This window comes from Cygnus atratus, chromosome 20 (assembly GCF_013377495.2).
Source record: "Cygnus atratus isolate AKBS03 ecotype Queensland, Australia chromosome 20, CAtr_DNAZoo_HiC_assembly, whole genome shotgun sequence".
Classification (NCBI taxonomy): Eukaryota; Metazoa; Chordata; class Aves; order Anseriformes; family Anatidae; genus Cygnus; species Cygnus atratus.
Window position 1 is genome coordinate 6,516,156 of NC_066381.1, and position 14,871 is coordinate 6,531,026.

Genomic DNA, 14,871 nt, shown 5'->3' on the forward strand with positions numbered 1-14,871 from the left:
GGCAAGCCCTGTTCTGCTGTAATGCCTGAGATATTCAGGGTTTTGAGATTGTCTTCTAATAGATTTCCAGCCAACTTTGGCCTGTGGGTTTGGAGCCAAAAGGGCTAAAACGTGGGAGAACCAATGTCCTTATTACATGAGAATAAGTGTCCTTGCACTCACTTTCAGAGAAACAGTGTAGGCTTAATTGGTGATCGTTTTTTACAGCAATTATGTTCCTTGCGGTAATTGGCGGGGTCACTCGGCGCACTCTCAAATTAACAGGATTTCACAAGTTTCCAGTTGTCCGGCTGACGTCGCCGGCAGGCTGGCCGCCGTCCCCGTTACCGGTTGTGTAAGGTTGGCTTTTTTCTCCCGGTGCAGGGCTCAGCTGTTGGTGACACCGCGCGACAACGCCTTTCAACCCGCTCCTGCCGCCCGCGCCCGCTGCCGCCCACGCCCGCAGACCGCCGGCCTTCCCTCGGCGGGGCCCCAATTCTCCACGTCCAAAAAAAGAAGAAGAAAAGAAACTCTGGTCCGTTGTAGGTGGGTGGCAGTGCAGATCCGCTCCGCCGCAGACGGGCTCAGCGCATGACGGCCGCTAGCAGCAGCACAAAAACCAGGCGCGAGGCCTCGAGGCCTGCGCTGCCGGCCGCCTGCTGCACCCCGCTGGGGGCGCGGATGGGCGTCCGCCGGGTGCACTTACCCTTGCGTCTCGGGGGGCCCGTGGGCATCACGCCGAAGCTGAATTTGTGCTGATAGTCGGGCACGTAGTCGTGGACCTCGTGCTCGCTTTTCCGCGGCCCCAGCGACACCGGCTTAAGGGTTCGGTTGCGGCTTTTGTGGCTGGTGCAGTTCTTGCCGGGGCGGCGTGAGCCCGGCCGGGGCGCGGGCTGGCTGCTGTGCAAACCCTTCTCGGCCCCTCGCTCGCTGCCCTTCTCCTTGGAGGAGTGGTGGGGGTGGTGGGCTTTGGAGGCTCCTCTGTCTGCTGCCGAGAAAGTGTGTGTTTTGATCTGGTGGAGCGACTCCGAGCCCGAACAGTTCCTAAAGTCTTCGGCCCTCAGCACCTTTAGGTCCTTGCCATGCATCCGCTCGGGGGACTCGCAGATAACGCTGGAGCTGGAGCCCCTGAAGCGGTGCAGCCACTCCCAGAGCGAGCGGGCCTTGCAGTCGCAGCTCCAGGGGTTCCCGTTCAGCCTGAGGAACTCCAGGGCTCCCAGGTGGGCCAGGCAGTCCCCCTGCAGCTCCGAGAGGCTGTTGTTGAAGAGGAACAGGGTGGTCAGTCGCCGGAGGTCGTGGAAAGCCCGCCTGTGAACCCACTGCAGCTGATTCTGATGGATGAGCAGCCTATCCAGGTTTATTAGTCCCCTGAACGTGTTCTGATGGAGGCTCCAGAGCTTGTTTCCATGGAGAAAAAGATGGCTGAGGTTAACCAAGTCAACAAAAATATCGTCCTGAAGGAACTCAATGTGGTTGTCTTGCAAGTAAAGGTACTGCAGGTTGTGGAGGCCGCCGAATATCCCGCTGGGGAGGGAGCTGAGCCCGCACTTGTACAGATACAAGGCGTGGAGTTTCACCAGCCCTTGGAAAGTGTCCGCCGCCAAAGCCCTTAGGTAGCGGTTGTCCCCCAGGTCCAGCTCCTCAAGGTTGACGAACCCCTCAAAGGTGTTGGGGTCAATGAAGGTGATGTTGTTGGAGTAGATCCAGAGGGTGACCATGGAGGGGCTGAAGTGGCCCCGCAGCAGCAGGGTGATCTGGTTGTTCTGCAGGAAGATCCTCTCGCTGTCCTCGGGGATGCCCTCAGGGATGGTGACGAAGTTGTGGGCCTGGCAGCTGACGGTCATGGGCGAGGGGTAGCAGACGCAGTCGGTGGGGCAGCCCGCGGTGCCATGGACCTTCAGCCCCAGCAGCACCAGCAGCAGCTCCGCGAGGGCCCCTGTTCGGAGAGAGGGGAGAGTGGCGTCAGGGGGAGCATCCCTCCTGCCGAAAACCGCGCCCGATTCACGCCGCTCGCGACTGAGCCTCAGAAACGGCTGCGACCGCGATGAGTGGGCTCACTGCACACGGTGCTTTTTTGGACGGGATCTACGGAGAGCTTCCTCCCTCCTTGCACCACCTGCCTGAGTCACGCGCTGCCGGCCGAGCCGGGCAGATGACGTTTTCTCGGGGGAATCGTCGCTGGCGATGCACGCAGCGCAGCCCATGGCTGCAGGCAGGCGGGGCAGCCGGGGGAAGCGCAGCTGTGTGGAGCGCAAGGGTGCGAAAGCAAGCAGGGACGTGCAGGAGATGCAAACCCACAGAGGTGTGCTCCTCTAATCTTTTTCTCAAATAACCCAAGCTTCTGGCACACAGCTGTTGCAATCCCCAGCGAATCACCCCAAAATACATCCATGCCGTGCACCTGCACAGCACGCCCCAACCCTCCTGCGGGAGAGGGGCTGCTCTCCGTGCCCTCCCGTAGCCACAGCCGTGCCCCTCGTGGCCCGTTTGGCACCGGCATGTGCCTCAACCAAGGGGTGATTCGCAGGAGATGTGCTGTCGGCAGCCGGTGGGAAAGGCTGAGCAGAGAGCTCGGTTTAGAAGCGGGTGCTCAGACATATTTTAAATACGTGTCCTGTGGCAAAGCAGATTGCATCTCCTAAAGCTACATAGAGGATGTGCCCGTGACCAGGGCATGCTCGCTGTTGAGCATGAGAAGCAAGCAAGGCAGTAATCATCCCCTCCCTTGGCTCTGCTCGGAGCACCGGCTTCGCCGCCCAGTTCCCGGCGTGCTCCCACTCCTCGCACCATGCCTGCTTTCAGGCTATTCCTTCTGCGCAGAGTGGCTTTTCAGACTCATTGCACCAGCCTGTCATTTCTCATTCAGATTTCCTCCTAGATCTGCTTTTCCTCTTACACACAAAATTTGCTCATGTCTAATGAATTCTGCCTCTGGACTTCACGGGAGAAAGGAGTAACATGAGAGCGGCGTACAGCTGCCAGTGCCATCCTACCCCAGAGTCCCTGCACTGCGATTTGCTTGTAATAATCTGAAAAACAAGAGTGGAAGTGGAGTTCACCTCTAATTACTCCATGTCGTTACCACCAGATCGGCTGTGGTGCTGGACCCCTTGGGCTTTTACAGTCCCTCTTTTCAAGCGCCTACAGCTGAGTACGAGTGGGAGGCAAAAAGCCTCACTGGTTTTTTATTAACGTTGTTTGAAATATAACTCTCTCGTTGGTGTTGCCTTTTGCCTGGTACGGAGATCTATTACTGGGTAGCTAATAGCAGGTGACCTGTCCATCTGGGCCCATTCTTTCAATGCAAATCTGTCACGTTTTTAGATAAACTGGGTTATTCAGGCTCTCATAAATTACCAGGGAGAGACAGTCGCCTCTGACCATACTGCTGTATTTTTTTTTTCCTAAAAGATAGCATCGCCAGCCAAAGTGTTGGACCAAGCCTGTGATGGGATGGGAATGGGGGCTTCCTGCAGGCTCTGCCCTGCAGCAACGAAGTGCCGACTGCGGGAGGGATGGCTCATCCCTGCGCCGCTGCCAGAACAGGGATGGAGCCAGGAGTGCTTAATTCGCGAAAACTCCTACGGCTGTGTAGGGAAAGGAACATTCTCCAAGTCACCGCCGTGCCGTTTTGGCTTCGCTGGAGTGCATTCGTGATGAGAAAAGGGCCGTGCTGGTGGCTCGGGCCAGATCCTCACAGGGTGCCGGCTGCGGCTGCCCCACGCTCCCCACTGAGCAGGAGCCCTCGCCACAGCTCCCAGCACGCAGCCTCGGGAACAGCAGCCCCCTGGGGATGTTCTGATTACCCAATCCCCAGATAACAATCATCAAGATAAAGCTACAGTCACATATAGGTGCAGAAACACTTTCTGCTGTCTATTTTTTTTTCTTTTTACCCACGGATGTGCTTTGCTGAGGTGGGACAGCTTTATATTCCCCGCTTCACTTCAGTGACACCGAACTACAAAGACTGGTGTAGCTCTTATGTTTATTAGTAAAATCCTGCCAGGCACAAGCACGGTGACGATCTCCCACATGCAGAGTCTGTTATTGCAAATACCAAATCACAAGGGTCTGAATCAATAAACCATCTCCCAGCTATGAGCAGCAGGTTGGAAGATTACATATTGCTTCCAAACGCCGGTTTTATGCGCTGTTCCGTGACACGATAGTTGCCAGGCTAACAGGATTACCGGCGGGAGGAGGAGCCGGGCAGGGATTGCATAGCATCCCAAATTTCACGTCTAGGCGGTGATGACAGGCGGCTGGTAGCGATGCATAGTGATGGACCAAAGTGGCAAGGGTGAAAAACACCGTTGAAAAGGAGCGTGGAGCTTCTCAGCGCCCGACGGCTCCGGAGGAGAAGGTCAGGGGAAGCTGAGCCCATCTCTTTCATTATCCGGTGATCCTGAGTTAATGGCTGAAGTTCCTCTGGAAAAGGAGCCAAATCCTGCTGTCGGTGGTGGCAGTGGGATGGTTGTTTCGGGTGTGCTGCTGGCTCTGCTCTTCCCAAGAGTATGATGGTGGGGAGAAAAGGCAGGGGTTTCTTTCTGCCTACACACTGCAGCTCGGGGATAAAGAGAATGTGGAAACAGGAAAAGGAAGGATGCTTAGAAAAAGTCATAATTAGGTGAGCAAAGAAAGGCAAGAGGAAACCTCCTTGGTGGATGTGCTCAGGGCACATGGTCTCATCAAGGATGAGTCTCTCCCAGCCCATAAAATCTGCTGACTGTCTCCTGCCATGAGAAGCTGCTCTGAGATGGCCGTGTTTTGGTCAAAGTTTAGATTTGGGGATGAGACCCCTAGAACCAAAGACCTGAGCTGGCCCCAGGAGGGCAATGGCCAAGGTGGCTGGGAGTACCTCGGTCTCTGTAGCCACCGTCGGTGGGACCATCCCCATGGGGACGATGCCCCTGTCCTCTTTGTGCTTTGCTCCCCCAGAGTCCAGTCCCGGCCGACTCACCACGCTCGCTATTGCTGGTGCAAACCTCCTGACTGCATCTTGTAAAGGTTGCGAGGCAGGTGGAGGGGCACCGGCAGGCGCATCGGCGCTCACCGGGGAGGGAGAGCTTCAAAAGCGGCACAGAAAAATCCTGCAGAAACCTGCCAGCCAAGTGAATAGAAGCAAAGCACTGCTGACATGGATAAAACCAGAACGGGTGTGTTTATCTCCTAGCGCTCTCCCACTGCCACGAGCTGTGTCACCCAGCTTGCGGTGTCCTTCTGCATCCTCCTGCTCCTGGCTGAGGCTTTAGTGATGGGAATGAATTCATCGAGCTGTCCAAACCATTTCCCATGCAGCATCTCTCTAATTGGGCATTAATTAGGCATTAGTTAATGAATGCTTGAAATAATTTATCTTTGGATGTGTCCAGTTTGCAGTCTTACTTTTAACAGCATTATACTCATTATTAGATTAACATCATTATAAATGTTCTCCATTACCTGCTTGTTTCCATTGTCTTAGCCTTATTACTGAGAGTGAAAATCACTCCTCCCGAATGCATTATTGATGAGTAAGGACTTTCTATATGCAGCGCGGGATTAATTGTTATACAGCATAATGCATTTAGCGTGAAGCCTCAATTTGTGCAAGAGCTGAAACGGCCAGAAGAATGCAGACGCCCAGAGACAGCGCGCTCGTCCAGACGCAGCAAACCTCCCCGTGCCGCCCAGCCCTGCCCACCTTCCTCCCCACACCGGTGCCAGCACAGGAGGAGAGGAGAAAGGCTGGGTTGGTACCTGGGATCACGGGGGCAGCTTCCAGTGGCTGCAGCACATCCCTCATCACCACGGGGATGCTGGCCGTGGCTCGGCGCCGCGTACAGCCTGTCCCCACCGCACCGCAGGGCTGTACCTGTGCCGGGCGTTTTCTTGCATTGTAAGTGTTTTAATGCTTTGCTGTGTCTCAGAGGGCTGTAGCGGTTTATTTAGAGATGCAATGTTGTGTATTTTCATTAGGAGTCCTCAGCTAGGACCTAGGAGAAGAAGGGATGCTCCGGCCCCAGCGGGGTCACCGGCACGCATGGAGCCCCCGAGGTGCAGCCCTTGCCCGCTGGCTTTGTTCGCTGCTTTTCTCAGCACCGTGGTCTCGCCTCTCCACCCTGGCAAGCTATGTGGGTCACGGCCCGCCTGGTTCTCCGGCAGGATCTGGTCTCTGGGATGGAGCAGGTTGCTTCTCTCTCAAATCTCTCCTAAAACGCCATCTGCTTGGGGAGCCCTATCTTAGCTCCTGTCTACATGCGACTTGTCCGACTGCTCGCTGTGTCCATTACCAGTTCTGCTCAGGCTGTTAGATTTATAAGCTCTTTAGAGCAAAGCCCTCGTCTTCTGGCTGCTGATTTATGGATCTTTACTGCCATAAAACACTATGTATAGCTGCTACATAATATAAATAATAATACTTAACCAGAGCAAGCTACAAGTGGGGACAAAGCATCTGGCTTCTGCTCGCAGTCTGTATTATCAAAAAGGCAGGAGCTTGCTCATCACTCACACTCTTCTGAGGCCAAATTCGCACCTGGTGCAACACTGCCTGTAGCTATCAACCAGCTACAGAGATCTTCCTGCCCCATTCACACCCCGTACCTATCAAAGGAGCCTTTCTAAATCAGCCCCGAGTGTACTGGGGCACACAGACACAGCTGCGGCCCCACAGGAAAATACACTTTGAAACTTGGGAACGAACTCGGAATGGGATGTTCACGCCACGACAGAGAGAAACTGTTGTTTTAGGGAGGAAAAGGAGCCTCGAATGGTCACAATTTCATATGCCAGCTGAAGGACGATGAAAGGCAAGGCCTGAGCAGAGACAGCCACTGGGTGCAAGCCAAGAGCTCAACTTCAGATCTGGGACGGTTTGACAAAGCAGTGTCAGACCCGTGGTTAGGAGCTGCCTTTTTTTTTTTTTTTTTCCCTCTCTCCCCCTGCTCCCGTTGCGGCACAGAGGCTAAAATAAACAAGCCTGCCCTGACTGTCACGAAGGCCAAATTCCCCAGTGAGCAGCAGTTTGCTTTCAGCTTCTGTGCAAAGCCGTCTCGGTGCCCGCCTCATACCCCATGCCGCTGGGGCATCCTCGGAGCCTCCGCTCCCTGCAGCACCAGCCGCCGGACACGGCACGAGAGCTGCCTCTCGAGCTGCAACCACCCATCCACCTTCATCATTTTTTTTATTTTTATTTTTTTTCCAAACGGTGTCATAAATAACTGACAGATCCCAGCTGTTTGGAGTTATGGTTTCTGATGGAGTGACAGCTGCTCCCAATCCCCCAGTCATCACCCCGGCAGTTCTGGAACATTTCAGCAACATAAAAATCATTGGAGATAATTTCGGTTTTGCATAATTTGGTTAGGCAAGCTGTGATTTAATGGCAATTATGACCTCCGAGGCAGAAGATGAGCTTGGAGGCTACCGGCTTCACGCGACTTTAGCTGGGAGTGCAGCGTCAGGGATATTCCAGCAAGAAGGCACGGCGAGAAGAAACCCTCCCACAGCAGCTGGAAACTGCGTCCGTGTGCTGGCGAGTGGAGAGGCTGTTCCCAGGGGAAGATGCATGCAAGAAAATTTGGAGGGAATATTGCTAGGGAAAGCTTCGGGAAGGGGCTGCTGCCAGAAGATGCTTTGGGAGGTATCTTTTAAAGCAAAACCAGGGAAAGGCTTTAGTCTGGGGATGCTGCAGCCCTTACACACCCTCTGTAACACCAGTACCTCTTGGGCTAGTGGGTGCAAACCTCTGTTAGCCACCCCGACCCCCACTGACAGGGTTCCTCTTGTCCTGTGCTGTGTTCCCTCCCATCCCTGGTGCTTTTTGGCCACCTCGGAGCCCAGTGGTTTTCATTTCTCCAGCAGTGGCTGAGCACAGCAAAGCCTTCATCAGCCTGGCTGTGTTGGGTGGGCGGTGGAGGATGGAGAAGCGTGCTCAGGAGCAATGAGAACATCACGGTGCTTCTGGCCAGGGGGTTCAGGAGGAGAAAGATGTTGCCTAAGAGCAGAAGTGTTGTCTGGAGCTGAGGAGGTCCAGCTATCGCCACCTCCATCACTGCTGTCAGCCAGCCTGGAGTGTGCTGCGAGCCAAAGCTCAGGGCGGAGCTGGGAGCAGAGGCACCCCAAAATCAAGTCCTTTAGGACGTCGCAGATTTGTTGTACATTTGCTGACCCGGTATCTGGAGCTATTCCCCTTCCTCCACCAAAGTCAAGGCCAAGGTCACCTGGAAGTTTCTGGATCATGGTCATTAACTCCTATTGCAGTTTGAAACCAGACCATAAATTTCATAGTGTAATAATGTAAAAATCAATAACTCTGTTTGAAACAATAGCTTTGTCTTCCATTTCAGCCGGGGCTGATCCCTCCCTGCGGACCGCGTCCCTCTGAATCACGCAGACAAAGAGAGGGACGAGGGTGGCGGGGCGGCTGCCCGCCCGCCAGGTGTGCGGCCCCTGGGCTGCTGCAGATTCAATTAGTTCATTTATTCCTCTCTCGCAGTTAAACCCGAGGATGATTTAAAAGGGAAAAAAAAAAAAGAAGCTGGTTGCTGAGAAGGGAGCCTTTTATGCTCAGTCTCTTTGACATCCTGTCCGACGCGGCGTCCCTTAGGCTTTCCGTGCCTGCAGAAGAGCTGTACCAGCCAGGGATGCTCGAGCTCGCGCTGCTCTGCTCCCCCTGCCATCCACCATGGGCAGCGGAGCCAAACCAAGGCTCCCGGCAGGGGCTGCAGGAGCTCAAAAAAAACCCAAATGTCCGCTCTTTTCCAGCTCCGGCTTTCCGGGCGAGGGAGGTCTGGCTTCGTTTGCTTTCTTATTTTCTGTTGTTTGCTGTAGCACCAACTCGAAATATACATCAAGAGGCAGGATTGTCTTTCACGTGTTGGTGGATGTGTGATCCTCAAAAACAAATTAGCACCGATTCACTTCTATATAGAGTGCAGCCATCAGGGAATCGCTCCTGAATTCACAGCGAAGGAAAGCAATAATGCTTCCAGCACGCTAATCCTCTCCGAGAGCAGCCCCTGAACTCTCTCCCAGTGCTGGAGGAACCGCTGGAAATTACAATTGCAGTGAAAAATAATAAATAAATACAGAAATTGGCAGGGTTTGTGCAGGTCCAGAGGATTTGTACCCTAATATGGAAGTCCCTGTTTAATTAGCACTCCTCTTGGCGGCTGCATCTCCTCCCTGCTCTGCTCGGGCTGAAGGAAAGGGGGAAGAGCAGAAGCCAGCGGTGGGAGCGGCTGTGGGATTGGAAGCTTGGATATAAAAACTTGTTTAATTTAAATGCTCACTTCAGGACGGATCTGTGCAGAAGCAGAGGGAATGTAGAGCGCGTTTTCCCCATGTAATCCGCCCTACTTAACCCCACTTTGCCATGCTCCTCCTGCTGCAGCAATGCCCCCCGAGCACAGGGAGAGGATTCGGTTCGGGGCTCGGGTGCTGCCACTGCCCTGGTGCCTCAGCACAGAGGGAAAACCACCTCGTTTGTGGGAGGGAGGGTGATTGAAATCCTACTGCTGGAGATCTTTCTGTGCTCCCGTGCCTTGTCCCATCGGGCACAAAGGTCCTGCTTGGATCTTCCTGGAGCTGATGCATGGGAGGGAAGTGGCATCTTTGGGTTTGTGGATGGGTGACAGAGCTGCTGGGTCCTGCTGTGGTTGGAGATGTCACTAGAAACCATGATACTTCTGCTCCTCCAGGCCTGAACAGCACAGAGGATGCCACGAGCATCCTGCAGGTACGGCTCCTGCAGGATCTTCAGCCCCGGTGCTGCCACCCTGACACCCTGCAGGATCCGGCCCCGGCAGCGGCGCCAGCAGCCAAGAGCCGGGACGGGAATTGGCAGAGGCCAGGGAGCTCTTTAGGTCCTTGAGAAGGGACTGATAATTCCAATTGCCTCCAAGGAGAGAGAAATAGAGGAGGATGACTTAAGCTTAGTGGATTGTCTGAGGCTCTCAGGGGATCATCAGATGCTTCCACTCCCTTTTTGTCCTGAGGTGACAAGTTTTCTCTCCCATTCACAGAAATGCAAAATAGTTCATTCACAGGCATAATAAGGACGGTATCCTTTGTAAAGCAGCGGCTACCAAGATCTCTGAGGTGCTTTACAGTGAAACAATTGCAGATGAAATGACAAAAACCACCCAAGATTAGCACGAGCCAGCTCAGTATCAAACGCGGAACAAACTAATGCGTAGAGAAAGCAGATTCACCCGCTCCTTCCCCTTGCCAGCAGCTGGCTAGGACCCGTGAAGGCTTTCCTTAGGACTGGAAATGCAGCCAGAAGAGAGCAAACATGAGATCTAGGAGCAAAGTGACAGCTGCCCCGCTTCCAGGCCCTCTCTCTGCTGCCCACTGCCTGCTCCCCATCCCCGGCAGCGGGGCCTTGGGGATGTGCTGGATTTTCTGCAGGGCAGAGCCTCACCTGGATGTCACCAAATGGAGGCACAAAGAGGAGAACAGCCCTTCTTGCAGGGATTTTATGCTAGCATTACTAATAGGGCGAGCATCGTCCCTACAAACGCATGATCCTGCCGAGGTCCCGACCTCAGCCACGTCCTGAGCCACCGAGCTCCGCGAGCCAATTACGCACCGCATCGCGGCCGCTGCCTTTCATCCCTTTTCAGTCTTTTCTGCATTTCACATTTACTGCGTGTCCTTGCGTTTTGTGGAGAAGAGGGCAAATTGGAGCCCGCGATGCGCCTTCTTCCCCATTCAGCAGCACATAATCCTGCCTGCAGCAGGGGGGAAGGAGACTGGCAGGCGGGCATCAAAGCGGCCAGCTCTGTCACATTTTCTTCCCACAAAAATAAAGCCAGTGCGTCATTTGGAGCTGGCCAGCCTCAGGTCTCTCTCTCCCAACCCCTAAAGGGGCACAACAGCTCCATTCCTGGGCCTTTGGTGTCCCCCCTCGGGGCGAGGTGCGTGACACCGAAGCCGTCCCCAGGGGATGTGCGTGGCAGCGTGGGCTGTACGAGACCCCTCCTGCTTCGCACTCAACTTTTTACCAGCACACAGAAAGCTCGCGAAAAGCAGAGCGATAAAAGCACGGCGGTGTGAATAGCCCCACTGCGCCTCTGCCCAGCATCCGGGCCGGATCCCGGCCTCACCGTTCCCCCAGCACACATCACCCCGGGAGCAGGCTCGTTGGAGGTGCTGAGCACTCCCAGCACCACGTGAACGCCCGCTATTGCTGCGTTAAAAGCTTCATAAAAATAACTTGTTAACGGGATGCGTTGCCGTCGCCGGCGGCTGGTGAGATCACTGCCGATCTCTGCTCCTCGAACGCAGCAAGGCCGAGCAATTACGGGGTGGGGGCTGCAAGGTCTCGGCGGTCTAATTTCTATTAATTAGAGCCCACGTGCCATCCTGTCACAGCGGGGAGGAGGGACTGGGGTGACAGTCGGTCCTTGTAGGAGCTGGGAGAGAAACCGCAGCCGCTGAAGGCTGCTGAGAGGTGGCGCATGCTTTGGGGTTGGGGCAGGGAACCGAATGGGGTGGGCGATTTGGGGGCTTTGAAACCACAGTCCCCTAAATGTGCACCAGGGAGCGCTGGCTCTGGTGATTTTGTACCGCCTTAGGACCAAATGGAAAAGCAAAGCTGATGGCTCAGTGTCCCCTGAGCCTGGCGGGGCTGCCGGTGGATGCACACCAGGACCCTGCTGGCCAGGCAGCGGCTGCTGCTGTGGCTCGGGGGCCCCGCACGCCCCGCACGTGACTTCAGCCCCTTCCCTTCGAGCTAATCAGAGCCTGTTCCTCGGTAAGCCATTATAAATCCCGTTACGATCCCTTCTTTGCTAGGTAATAACGGTTAGTGCGAGACATATGGAGACCTGGGATCGGCGCAAAGCCATCCGTGGCGGCACGCGTCCGCGCTAGCAATAGGGCATCGTGTGCAAGTCGGGCATTGGAGCCTCTGCAATCCGTTTCCCCAAAGAGGAGGTGGATGTATCGGGGATGTAATGAAAAAACCCGTAGCTGCAGCCCAAGAAGGAAGCAGCGGGGAGGGGTGAACATGTGCGCTGGCACGCGTGCACCGTGGTGCCGGTGATACCGGAGCCTCTCCAGGAGCAGCTGTGCCTGCTGGAGACGGGCAGGCTGAGGCAGACAGCCTAAAGCTCGCATTAGGAAGACCGCTGGGGAGAAATATCTCCGTCTGGAGACAAGGGGGCACGGCCGGGCGGTGAGAGTGTGCACCGTGTCTGTGCTGGGGAAGCAGCTGGGGCTGGGTGGGGGTGCTGTGGGTGCAGGGATGCCCGGTTTTTGGAGGTGCTGAGTCAGCAGAAGTGGCAGCGGTGGGGACGCAGGGTGGCCTCGTGTGCTGCTTCGCGTCTGCTTGCAGTGTAATGAAAGGGACATTTCCCTTCCGACAGCTTCCGGAAGCAATCCTGCTCCCCATGAGATGAGCAAACATCCCTTCCTCCCCCTCCCAGTTTGCCAGCATCCTCCTGGGACTGGGCGGGGGGGGGGCTCAGCCTTTGGGAAATCAGCACTGCTCACTGATGCTCAGCCGCAGCTTTCCTAAAATACACAGCCCTGCCCCCAAGGAGCCTCGCTGCACTCCCAGGGCTGTCGGGGAGGGTTCAAGGGCTGCAGCCACGCCAGCGCCACTGTCACACCTGGCTGAGGGCTGGCGGTGCTGAGCCTTTCCCAGCGCCACGGGGAGGAATTTGCGGCAGCAAGCGGCACGCCGTGATTTAGCAAGCCTTTTACCCTCAGCTTCCTCCTGTCGTGTTGCTTAAATACACATTTTGCAAAGTTAAAACAAATTGCAAGCAGCAGAAATAGTTTTGTGCTCTTAAAAAAAAAAAAAAAGAAAAGAAAAAAAAAGAAAGAGAAAAAAAAGGAAAGAAAGGGAAGATCTTGGCACGAGGATAAAGGAAGGCGACTGAGATGCTCATTAAAACTGAGGGGCTCCAATTCCCTGTCCAAGTGGCCACATCTTCTCCAGAGGCTCCCGGAAGCTTTGAAATGCCTTGTCAGGCACAGCCTTTCATCCTACCTGATTCCGGCTAAATTCATGGACCCAGACATTTTCGCTGGAAACGGGAAAGAGGGAGCACCTCCATTCTGACTCCTCACTTCCCATCTGATCGCTGTTGATACAATTTATTCCTGTGACAGCATCTGCTGCTTTCATGCTCTTTTGTTCTGAAGTACAACCCGTCTTTGTTAGTCCCATTTTCGGGCCTTTCATCAGTCGAGGCACAACATAAAAGGCGTTTAAACACCCCTGCTCGGAAGGCAGGCAGGGGGAGCAGGGACCGACGGGTCCCCCTGCCCGGCCCTGCCACACTGCCCCCACCTCCCACTGAAATATTTGTAATATTTCAGAGCAATTCTATGAAATTCAAGTTTGCCAGGTGCTGTGTTGTTCAGAGCCTTCGGTCTGCATCTCCACCACGAGCTGCTCCCCAAACACCCTCCCTGTGTGAGCATGGAGAGAGTGGCAGTCCCCTGCAAGCAGAACCAGGGCCTGCAGGATTTGGCCCTGTGATGCTCCCACCTTGGTACTCGGCTGAGCACCCTCCTGGCCTGCCCACACCCCCCTGCTCCTGCTTCGATTCCCCTGCGATATTTTCCCCTCCGGTAAGTGCTGAGCTCCCGTTCGCCTCGTCCCGGTGCGGTTACAAAGAAATTGCTGCAAAATTTTCTCGTGCTGTCGCTCTCCCGGCGAGGGCGTGGAGCAGCCGCTCCTTCCCCCGGGTGCCGCGCGGATTGCTGCCACCTGAGATGCCTCTGCCAGCTGCCCAGCACCTCTCCTCCTTCCTTCCATCCCTCCCTTCCTGCACACCTTGTGTGCTCACCAACCTCATCCCCCAGCTCCCAGGAAAGCGATCTCAGCCGGAAAGCCTGCTGCCTTTTATTGGGGTAACCTTTTGGGTTTCATTTAGCACCTTGCTCTTCCCAGTGAACCTTCTCGTTGCGAGCTCTTTGCAAATTGTGACTTTTAACTCGTTGCTGGTGAGCAAACGTGGAGAACAAACGTGCAGGATGAGGTCCCTCTGCTCCCCAACACATCCCGACTGAAACGAAGGCGCAGAGCAACGATGGGTAGCACTGGCTGCAACAAGCACCAAACCCATCATCGCCCCTATGGCCCTGATGCTGCTCCAAGGTCTCTCCAAGAGCTGAAAACGCTGAATTCCTGCTCTAGGATAAAAACCACCATGCTCCCGCAGACCCTTCGGAGGGAGCAGAACAGCCAGGCAGGATCCGGGCATCGCCCGAGCGCCCGGGCACAAATCAGCACATCGCGAGGTGGGGAGAAGGCGAGCGATCCCGACGGCTATCCGAGCGCGCTGCCTGCCTGCTCCTGATTAAATTATGGTGCTCAAGTTCACCATCTGAGCCTCGCGCAGCACGGACCGCAACCGGCAGAGAGGCGGATTACAGCCCCATAATTCAATCACGGGGCACAGCCGATGTCACAGGCGGCAAGAAGAGCTGTCGCTATCAATACTGAGCCCTCGGCAGCCTGCTCTGTCGGCTCCCGCCCGGCGATGAACAGAGACGACTTCATGGGGACTGGGTTTCCTAAAACACTGCTAAACGGCCGTGTGGCTCCGTTAAGGCGTCGGGATGGGATGAAGTTGGTGTTTGTGTGAGGGTTTGGGGCTGGTGCGGCTGTGGTGCTGCGGGGAGCAGGGCATGGGGGCAGTGAAAACCTGTAGGGATGGGTGGGAAGGGGAAGGGGAAGGGGAAGGGGAAGGGGAAGGGGAAGGGGAAGGGGAAGGGGAAGGGGAAGGGGAAGGGGAAGGGGAAGGGGAAGGGGAAGGGGAAGGGGAAGGGGAAGGGGAAGGGGAAGGGGAAGGGATGATGCTCCTGGCCCTTGTGCTTTGCTGCTGGAGCAGGAGAGGGAGCAGGCGCCCCATTGTCTTCCAGCCCAGTTTTCCCAGCACAAAG

General features: G+C 55.4%; 1 protein-coding gene across 1 annotated transcript; it reads right to left on the reverse strand.

Annotated features, from left to right (window-relative positions):
* Positions 1–563: 563 nt before the first annotated feature.
* RTN4RL1 (reticulon 4 receptor like 1) lies at positions 564–13,147 on the reverse strand. The gene is made up of 3 exons (XM_050714816.1): positions 12,968–13,147; positions 2,100–2,219; positions 564–2,012 (listed from the first exon to the last, which is right to left on the reverse strand). Exons 1-3 carry the CDS (start codon positions 13,145–13,147, stop codon positions 564–566), a joined length of 1,749 nt encoding a protein of 582 aa, XP_050570773.1.
* Between the last annotated feature and the right edge of the window lie 1,724 nt (positions 13,148–14,871).